General features: G+C 39.0%; 1 protein-coding gene across 2 annotated transcripts in view; it reads right to left on the minus strand.

The window, feature by feature from the left end:
* The window catches only part of paqr6 (progestin and adipoQ receptor family member VI), a 30618-nt gene extending 19344 nt beyond the window's left edge, over positions 1-11274 (minus strand). Inside the window, exon 1 of one of the 2 annotated variants that reach the window (XM_044358819.1) lies at positions 11042-11274. In XM_044358819.1, the coding sequence (XP_044214754.1) occupies positions 11042-11102 (61 nt within the window). In that variant the 5' untranslated portion in view covers positions 11103-11274. Of the gene's footprint in view, positions 1-6587; positions 6913-11041 lie in introns of those variants that run through there. The other variant, XM_044358820.1, reaches the window with a different exon arrangement.
* Positions 11275-11491: the final 217 nt, after the last annotated feature.

Raw genomic sequence — 11491 nt, forward strand, 5'->3', positions numbered from 1 at the left:
TGCTGGAAGCTGAAATGTTTGGTATTTTTGTGGCTGAAATGACAATTAAACAATTAATCAAATATCAAAACAGCTGCAGATCTTTTTCTGTTGATCGACCGATGGTTTCAGGTCTAAAGCCGATCCTTCAATAAACAAGAAGAGACTGAAGAACCGATGAGTGAGTGCTGTTTACTTTACAGCTCTGAACCAGAGCATGAAACCAAATGAAAGGACAAACACTCACACTCAGTTAATTTACATTTACATTCTCAACTGTACAAGATCACAAGACGAGTCACACATAATGTAATGTAATAAACACTTTCGACTTTTCCAAATCAGTTCCCATGAAATTCACGAAAAACCGAGATGTAAACAGTGGTGATGTGTAGCGTAAGAGATGCACACATAGGCCAAAAACATCTTCACCTCACCCTTCTGTCTAAGGTCACTCTGCTCTTTTGCTGGAATAACTGAGATAGCCAGCGAGCCCTCTGCTTGTGTAAGTTGTTTATTAAATCTCGATGCATCCTCCCTCAAAAGATAACATCCACCATTAGAAGCTGACTGTGGTTTCCTGGAGATGTTGAAAAAAAAAACATTGGCCTCCCGTCCAACACTTCTGAGAATGTTTGCAGAGATGATTAACTGTTTGTCAGAGAAGTTTAGCTCGCAGTAACATTTTTGCAAATAATTCCTTTTTGAAAAAAGCAGTCACGCAACACAGATACACCAGACAGGCATTGTTGACTCTTGACATTATTCCAAGTTTTCTATTATCTGTGGCTTTGCCAAGCAGCTTGTCAGCTCTCAGATAAGATAAGAAAATTCCAAGTGCACCCAAAACTGACAAGGTTCATCATCAATTTCAACATATTCTCTTTGACACTTATTTCTCCCACAATAACTAAACCACAGTCAGGACACAGGAGTTAATGCGGTGCAGTCAGAAAGTATTGAAACAGTGTAGAGCTGCAACTAATGAGGATTTGTCATTAACGATTCATCTGTTGATTGTTTCCTTGATTAGTCGTTTAGTCTATAAATGGTTGGAAAATGCTGAAAAATCAATTGATCTCCATTTCCCAAAGCCTGAGATGCAACCATAAGTGTCTTGTTTTGCCTTAACAAACAGTCCATGACCCAAAGATATTCAGTTTACCACCATAGAGGATTAAAGAAACCAAAAAATATTCACATGTACAGGTCCAGTGTGTAGAATTAGTAGCATCTAGCAAAACGGACTAGGCAGAAATTAAATATAATATCCATAAGTATGTTTTAATTAGAGGATAAGCACCTGAAAATAAGAAGCGCTGTGTATTTGTTACCTTAGAATGAGCCCTTTATATCTACATCATGGATGTATCATAGGAGCTGGATACCAGACTAAAAATGGTGCCCATTCAGTCCAATAAGAATCGCTTGGCTGGTAGCAATAGTGTTTCCCTTGCTGGCCTCGCCCGCCAGTTCCCATAGACTGAACATTGTGATGACATCATGGATTTTTAAAGTCCCTTTTCTTGGCTTGAGGGAAGTTTTACAAATAATAGATATGTCATAATAGAAAGAGACATAATTGACAGACTTTTACAGACATCTCTTTTACAATGGTGGTCTATGGGAAAAATGTTTCTTGGGCCGCAGGGGGGATTTTTCACTGCAATACTGTGAGTGACCACTGGGAAAATTTGGCTGCAAGGCTGATAATACATCCATGATCTACATAGGGAGCGGGTCCCCTTCCATGGAGCCTGCCATGTTGCACCACCATCTACCTGCACCATCATCTGGGCTACCTCTATAGTAGCCCAGAACGGACAAACCAAAAACTGGCTCTAGAGAGGGCCTCTTGCGTTCGAGTTTTGTGGCCACCATAGGTGCTACTACAGGCTTGGAAGGGGAGGGTGAGGGGAGGGGTATTCAATTGGTTGCAATCTGCAACCTCACCGCTCACAACTAATGACCAAAGTGACATCAATAAATATCTTACTGTCCAACCAACAGTCCAAAACCAAAATATATTCAGTTTTCAATCACATACAGTCAAGAAGAAGCAGCAAAGTCTCACATTTAAGAACTTGGAACCAGTGAATTTTTGACATTCTGGCTTGAAAAATAAAATTGCAGATTAATTTTCTATCGATTGACTCTTCGTTACAGCTCTAAAATAATGATATCATCTTTTATTGTAAAAAATAAATGCGGATGTGTTTCTTGGATGTGTCGATGATGTGACACAAAACATGTGATTCAGTATTTATCCGTTGAGTACAGGTGTAATGAGGGAGCCGGATGTGGCTGTGAAAATTAGCCTGTAATCGTCTGACCGACCCTGAGGAAGACCGACTTGAAAGGAAACAACGACTATGAGTTGTAAGCTGACTCTCTTCATTTTATTTGGCAGTGTTTTCATCAACATCATGAACACTGTAGGAACTGTAACTCGTTAAAAACATATTCCCCAAATTCCAGGAGACAGACCATTTTTGGAAAACACAACCTTAAAAAAAATCCACATATGACTGTTGTCTTTCATATTTGGTTGCCAGTCCTTTGCAGTCAATGACCAGTTGAAGTATTTGATCCACAGACATCAGCTACAGACAGGTGACATATTATAACTGTAGATGTTTCCCATATAGGGCACAGGGAGACACTGAATGGTTTAATGAGTATGAAAAAGTAATAGGAATCATATGGCTTTCACTCATCAGATCTCAACCATACTGAACATCTGTGAGAGATTTTGGACCACATGGTAAACAGCGCTCCCCACCACCACCGCTGTCAGAACACCACATGAGAGAGTGTCTTTTGGAAGAATGGCGTTCATCCCTAACTTTTAAGTTACAGAAACTGAAGCTGAAGCTATTCTGGACACTCATGGTGGCCTTACTAAGACAGTTTATTTATTCATTAGTTTATTTATTTATTTATGTTTGTTTTATTTCTCACCAATCTGGTAATACTGGGATGTACTGCAGCCATTTGCACTTTTTTTCCTTGTTTCAGGGGCTTTTTGCCATCAGTCTGGTCTGCAGCAGGCCAACCACATGCTACACTGGCTTGAGGTCAAGTGACAGACTTGGCTTATAAAGAAACCAACAGCCCTTTAAAAAAACCTCCAAAGTTGCCTTTTCTGTATGTTACGGATCATTGTTGTAACCGAAACAAGTAGTGTTTTGACTGAAAATTAATCGACAACTATTCTGATAATCAATTAATCATTTTGAGTAATTTTTTAATTTAAAAAAATCTGGTTTATGCTTCTCAAATGTGAGTTTTTTCTGGTTTCTTTAGTTTTCTATGATAATAAACTAATTATCTTTCAGTTGTGGACTGTTAGTCGGGGCAAAACATGACATTTCAAGATGTCACCTAGGGCTTTGGGAAAAAAAAGTGATGGACATTTTTTAGCATTTTCTGGCATTTTACAGACCAAACAACTAATTGATTAATTGAGTAAATAATCAACAGATTACTCGATAATTATTGGTTGCAGCCCTACACTGTTCTAAAGTTGGGGGACTAGGTAATGCAATGTGTCCAACACACTGAACACCCTCAAATTAACACTCTTAAAGCTAAAAATAAGCAATTAAACCTCATAGTCATGTGCTGGAGTAGAGCCAAAAAACATATTGTCTTTCTGACTGAGATGAGTTTCTGTGTGTACACAGGTAAAGGCACTGATCAAAGAAAGGGTGTTTACTCAGCAAACGTGGGAAGAAACAAGAGTCTAATGACTTGCAGGATGTTTTTTTTCTAGCTGCATAAGTAGTCAACAGATAGCATAAAAACATCTGTGCCTCCCTTTCACCTCCAGACTACCATCGTTACCTGTAAGTCCTGCAGCGATTCTGAATTTACCCAAAACAACACTTCATTCCTCCTTATTTATTCTACATCTGAAATTCTTTCCCCTTGCGCGTGATGTCGTCACATGACCCCTCTCAATGGACGTCTTTATTGGCCGGAGCCTGACAATAAGAAGGCTATGCAGAGCATGTTACCCACACAGATGGACACGCATCGTCTGTACATGTACAACAGCCTTGTCTCTTTCTGCAGCTCAAGCCATAGAGCATACCACTGTCCTGCTGAAACATGCTCAGCCTAGCAGATGACAGCCCCCAAAAAAACAAAAAAAACACTCACACATGCAATTCTGACCGGTGGGTTCACTGCATAATGAAGCTGCTTTAGTTGATGCACCTAATCTTCCTCCAGTACTTTTACAATACAATATTTGGTGAATCTGGGCGTCATTCTGCAACAGGTTGTGATTAGCCTCTATATAGCTATACCAACTTTCATCTGCTTTTTTCTCAGAATCCCTCAGCAACCACACAGAAAACATGTCCCAATATACTGCATCCACCTGTTTGCATTTCATATTGGCGAACAAAGGAATAAGAATAATGCAATAAAGGGAGAGCCAGTTTTTCAACTTAAAAAAAACACAAGTATTGCTCAAGATGCCTCTGGCTGCACTGCATTATGGTCCATTGAGGTTTCTGTTAGTGGGGAAACTTGTATCTACAAGGCATCTTTCCTTATCCTTGAACATTAGTGCTGGATGTTGAGTCTAGAAAGAAACTCATGATCTTCAAATTCAGGTAACAAAACCTGACGTTTGTAGCCAGTTCATTAAAATATCCCCATGCGAAGATCTGAGAAGCTGGAATATTGGGTGTTTTGGCTTGAAAAATGAATAATCAAATGAAATAGTAAAACATGTTGCTGATTAATTTTCTGCTTATCAACTAATCACCTAATCACTGCAGCTCTGAACTAGATTATCCATCACTTAAGAAAAATAATCCTTGCATCTGCATCTTTCCTGTTCTCTCTTACAGCATAAATGAACTACTGCCTTCTGACCGAGTGTTTTGCAGGGCATCTCTGCATACATATGCTAAACCTTGTCATGAGACACGTTTAACTTCTCTCTTTTTGGTTAAACTCTGATGTCATACTGGAGTGTTTTTCTAAAAGGTGTTCCTCCTTGGGTCACCTCATTTCTGGTAAATGTCTCCATCTCACATGAAATCTCTGCACAGGGTTATGTAACATGTGCCTATGTGTTCTTACAGACCAAAAAGGACACCTCAGAGAAAAACGTATTCACAGTAACTTCCCCTGTAAGATCAAAAGGGTTACTTACTTTGCCAGTATCTTAGTTGTTTATTCTACCATTCAGCTTGGTCATCAATTAAGGCCTGGATCTAAGCATGTTTTAAGAAAAACCCAAGTCTCAAAACTGGAGTCCAGTTGCAGAATCAGCATGTTCTTTGGCTTGCATGTGACTTTTAGTACCGTGTGAAGAATAAAGGGAACATGCTGTCAGATAGAAACCAGTTTCAAGTCACTGGTAATTGAGTATGAGGTCATATATTTTAACACGAGACACAAGCCTCAACCAGTTGGGTGTGTTGCAGAGGCATGTCGGCCCTCCCCCCCCCCATGCCTGTTCTCTTCAACCTCCATCATTCCTCTACCTTTGTACCTAAACCTATATCAGTATCAACATAGTTAATACAGTACATACACATGAATTTCCTGTTTTTCCTCTCTTTCTGTAAGCTCAGTATTATACTCTTTCACCTGCAGAGGGATGAAACAACAACATATGAGAGGTTTGGCTCCAAACTGACATTGGGCTAGGAATATCAAACGTCAAAGTAGTAGTCATAAAATTGCAGTAATTTTCTGTCATTCGACTAGTCTAGGGCAGCAACTATGATTATTTTCATTATCGACTGACCTGCTGATCAATTTCTCAATTAATCAATTAATCGTTCAGTCTTTAAAACAGCAGAAAACTGTGAAAAATGTCAATCCAAGTTTCCCAAGGTAACATCATTAAATGTCTTGTTTTAACCAACCACCAGTCCAAAACCCAAAGATATTCTGTTATGATTATATCAAACAGAAAAGCAGCAAATCCTCACATTGGAGAAGCTGGTACTCAGGAGTTTTGGGGGCATTTTTGCTTGAAAAATCACTTAAATCATTAATTTTCTAAATAATTACACTTCTGAAAATGAGCTATATACTACATATAGCCTAATAGTTTAAAGAAGAACTTTAAGGGTGCAACCCTGGAAAGCGTCAAAAAAAAAAAAAGTGCTGTTAGCTGGTAAAGAGGAGTTCAAATCCATGTGGCAGCTGCTTAAAATATGGAAAATCCAAACATCTCCAGGCTGGAAAAAACAGCTAAACCCTGCAAGAGAATCTCGCCTGGACACATCTCCAGAGCAACCATTTAGGAAAACACGCTAGTCACATGCAGCTAATTCTCAGAGTGACTTCAGTCCTCCAAGCCCATGTGTGTGTGTGTTGATTTTTTTTTTCTATGTCCTCTTCTTTCCTTTCACCCCTTTACTCATTAAACACAACTTTCTAGGAATAACTGCATCAACACCAGCTTGAAAAATCATGATACAACCGCACAAGACATAGAAGAAACCAGCTTAAAATAAAAAGGAGTCAAAGCAGCAAAACTTTGCCTGGACAATGCAACAACTACGGAACTGTAAGCCTGAAGAAAAACATCTTCGCGTCTTTGTCACAAAAAGATTTATAGTTTGTCGTCTTACCGCGACTCTCGGGCATTCGGGGGTTACAAGGATTCCTCCCGTCCTGTCTTCAGGAAAACGCTGTAACGTGAACGGTATTTCACAACCTCTGTTGAGCAGCTTCCTCCCCTATCGGTTTTGTAATTGTGTTTTAGGTCTGCAGTCTCTTTCTCTTGTCCCGCGCGAGCCAGTAAGAAGCGCTGCTCGGTGCTCACGTGGATCACTGGAGAAACAACAACACGAGCCATGTGTGTCCTAAGACTGCGCGCGCGCTACTGTGATAGGAGGGAGTAGACCTAGATGGATGGAAACAAGATGTGGACACTAATCAACTGGTTTTCGTGTTCACTGGTTACCTTGTTTGTAAACGTCGGGGGTTTCTCATGGCGACAGAAGTTCCAACCACTGACCTCGCGAATGTCTTAATGATTATAATTCTATGTCACTCATAATTTCGTAGACCAGGTGATTCATCTAATTCATTTAGCTTGTTGATGGTTTATGGAGTTTATAGTTTTTATGGAAACTGTTGAAGACAATAAAACATCATATGGTTCAGAATATTTCTGATCCCACAGTTTTACTAAATTGCATAAAACATCAATAAGTTAAAATAAATCAGATGGATAGTCTATGAAATTATGGATGATATAGAATTATAATCATTAAGGCATTCGCAAGGTCAGCTACGTTTCCTCTCTGTGGTTGGAACTTCTGCCGTCGCCGTGAGAAACCCCCATATGGTTGGGCTGCTAGATTGGATCATCCAGAGGGTTGATATGCAAAACTTGCAAGATTTGTACGTGTTCTGTTTCTTCACTGTGCATGTAACCCTAACCTTAACCTAACCTTAACCTTTACCTTAACCTAACCCTAACCTTTACCTTAAACTAACTCTAATCTTGCACCTAACCCTAACCTTTACTTTAACCTAACCCTAACTATACTCACGAGAGTTTGTCCCTCCAGTTGATCCAACCTCGCATTTACCTTTAAAGACAAAGGTAACCAGCTAACAGGAAAACCAGTTGATCCGTAACTACAATACTGTCACCGAGCCAAACCAAAGCTCTAAAATGTTGATTATAACAATGTATTTTTCAGAAACACAGAGGGAAGCGTGGGAAAATAGCTTTAATGAAGGCTAACTGTAGCTATCTCACAGGCTAGCATATTAAAAGTGTAATTTCTAGCTTTCCGTTATAGTTTTACTACCTTGCTGTCTGAAATTATACATTTCTATGGAAAAATAATATTTCATATAGAAAAACAAAAATTTTTACTAAATATGTAATAGGCTGTGTTTTGGTGTAACTAGCTATTGCATTGATTGCCATGAACTTTCTTACAGATATTTATGTGTCCCAGAGGATGACTCATACTGACTTTACAATTTAACACAATTATCAAGTCAACATTTAAATGTGTCCAATACTTTGATTTATGACTACAAACCTTTATAATAAATGATCAACACTGATGATGTTTTTAAACAGAAATGTGTAGTTTGTATTTCTTACATCTTTCTAGCTTATTTCTCAAACCATTGCTCAACCAACATTACATGTAATACTGTAAAATCTCACAACTAACTTAACATGTCAACTTTTACACAATCAACTCACACTATGCACACACATCTTAACATTTTCATGCTCACAACATGATAAACCCTTCAATAGGTTGCCAAAGATCTTTACTGCAACACCACCTTCTGGCCAATTCTTACACTTACTTCACCATTACTGGTAAACATCAAAAACAAAATTTGGAACTCAACTTTTATCTGCCTATTTGCTTGGTTTAATTTTATGAGTGTTACCGCTTCACAGAGCTGCTAGCCCAGCTGCATCTAATTCAAACTCCCATGTCTTAAATAGCCCTTAGTGTCACTAAAATGTAGAAAATTAGGACTGATTGTAAGGATATTATCTGCACTATGAGTCCTCTAGGTTACAAAAGCTGAGAATGATGTAGTGCTTGTCTATCTGTACCACTCTCCACATTAAATCTATGAAAAACATCTGTACTACAATGACTGTCCTGTCTCATGACAGTGACGACCTGTGATCCAGACTCGGTGATGTCAGTTACCCACACCCAACGGTTAATAAATGAGGAAGTTTCTCCACATCACTCAGCAGAACTGATGAAGCCTACTGGATGATAAAATGTCCTCAACACTGCAGGCTACAGGAAGTTTTGACTTTTACTTCTTCTCTATCACATGATACTGATGATAAATGAGATCCTTAACACAAGAACCTGTGGGAGTCTGGGAGTCTCCTCTGTCCAAACTCTGACCAGGGAGGACATCCTGTTTTCATTCTGCACAGGATAAACATCCAGTTTGTGTCTGCACACATATTTCTATCTCATCATATTGTCTTGTTTGAGTTCAACGAACCCAGATGAGTGTGAAACTAAACAAGTGAGTATCACAAAAAATTATTCAAACTCAGCTATGTGACCCCCCCCCCCCCCCCCCCCCCCCCTTACTTAATACATTTTCAGAATATTTAGTTGATCATAATTTGCCAAGAAGATCAAAATTGTGAGATCAAAACTGGACTTTTATTGATTTTATTGATAAGTGTCACATTTCAAAAAAAGCAATTGAAAACATTTGCATATTGTGTGGAAAAGTGTATGTGTGTCAAAAACAACTAACAACTAACACAGCCTAATAACCTCCAGATCATATCTCTCACAACAGTATATTACTCTGGATTCTTAAAATAGCTGGGAGTATCACAATAGAAAAAAAACTTTATTGTCTCAGTGGGAAAATTCCAGGGGATTGGTACCGCCCTCCGTTTGTGTGACATCAGTAAAAAATGAAGAAAAAAAACAAAAAACCCTCAAAAAAAAAACAAACAAACAAAAAAAACTCTCTTGTTCACAGCTTGTGAAAAATTCCACTGCCTTCCTAGAATTAAGAAACAAGACGATATTTCACTCGTCTTAATGTTCAAGTTTAAGTGATTATTTTTGAAGCCAGGAAGAGTTTTTGCTCTCCGTTATTGGACCTCCTACTGCACATGTTCCCCCTTCCCTCCTTGAGATCATCATGTTTGTCATCTAATTGTTCCAAGATTAAGATTTAAACACACAACATGACTGAGCATTTTCTGTTAGAGCTCCTAGACACTGGAATTACTTGCCTTTTACCATTACTGTGTTTTGAAAAGTGCTATAAAAAATAAAGTTAATAATAATGATAATAATCTTATAAAGCACTTACTAAAATCAGTAATCATTGGTGGAAGAAGTCAGATACCTCACTCATGTAAATACCACAAAATATATATCACAAGTAAAAGTCCTGCACTCAAAATTAAACTTCAGCAAATGTACAGAAATATTATCAGCAAAATGTACTTTAAGTATCAAAGTATCAACAGTAGCCTGTGTATAATGCGGAGTGTTCCCCTTTCAGACTGTTATTAGATTATCATCACATGAATTAACATTTTTGAAGGTCATTATAATGAATATGGAGCCAACTAAGCAAAAATAACACAAGCAAGAAAAAATTAATTTCGGGGATAAAAATCATATAAATGTATTATTATATTTAAATTGTTATGGACACGCAGGAATCGATCATAAACAAAGTGAGATACTCCGAAAACATCGAGCATGCGCACATAAACTGCGCCATACCACACGAGGAGTTAAATATCCTGTTATGTGAAGGTGTTTACTAGCCTGTAGTAAGTAAAACTTGGCAGTAAATTCCACATACGGTATTTCGTAAGTGATTTTTTTGCCAAAAAATGTTCAGTTCCCATAAATGGGAGTAACTTACAAATAAAATACCCCGAGGGTGTCTTTAAATGGGGACGGTTAGTAAGTGTACTGGCGCTTCTTTGAGAGAGAAACACCCAGTATCGGCGTGTGTAACTGCGCTGGTATGATGGAAAAACTGCTGCCAAACTAACGCAGGTTACAACAGGACACATAAACCCGGTCTGACCTTTCAGCTTTGTGTCTCCGATGGGATCATTGCAGTCTCAGATGAAGGGGAGGGATTCCGGAGCGTGGAGAGGGGAAAAATAAATGAATAAATTATTTTTTGGGGGGAACTGAAAAATCATAATTCCATCGTGGTTCCCCAATCCAGCCCGTCCCTATCGCACCAACCAACCCCCCTCTCTCTTCCTCTCTCTCTGCACATTCCTGCAGTAACCGAATAAAAACACTACTGGATCCCCCAATGTCGAAATCCCACCTTCAGGGCAGAGACTCTTTTTCCATTGGATGTGCCAAAGAAAGAAACCTTGTGTTTCACGATCAGGAGACAAGGCAGAGAGGACAAGAGCTCAGGCATCATTAACATATGAGCAAACATGGATAGCATTGATTAAAAACTAAATACATTGCCATTTCTATCTAATTGTATGCAAGAAAATTATAAGATAAGGTGAACAAAAGTCCAAACAATCCCCAAAGACAAATAAGAAGTTACTTACACATAAATTCCAGGCAGGCAAGACATTTCCCCACTGCAAGTACAGACCCCTGCATGGACATTTCTCAGACAAGATCACAAGCGCTTTTAACTAAGTTATAAATCTAACTAATGGGTTTTTTGCTTGTTTAAACTCTTCATCCTGTCCCTGCAGCCCAGTGCGTCCACTCTGAATCCCCGCAGCCACACAGCTTCATGAGCTCACAGAAAGAGGATTGCTTTGGGTCAGTGAGGTTTCCCAACCCCCTTACCCAGCAAAAAATGGGCCAACACCAGTGCCAGCCATCTTCTATTGGGGTGGCACTGACCCTGCTGCCAGGGGATTGGTTATTCTGTGTGCTCGGTCAGTGGTGGGCATGGGGCCCGGGACAGAGAGAGAAACAAGAGACTGAAGCAAAAAAAAAGACAAAGAATGGCACATGGAGGCCTAGTTCTAGAGAAGAGCTAGAAG

Source organism: Thunnus albacares, chromosome 8 (genome assembly GCF_914725855.1).
Source record: "Thunnus albacares chromosome 8, fThuAlb1.1, whole genome shotgun sequence".
NCBI lineage: Eukaryota > Metazoa > Chordata > Actinopteri > Scombriformes > Scombridae > Thunnus > Thunnus albacares.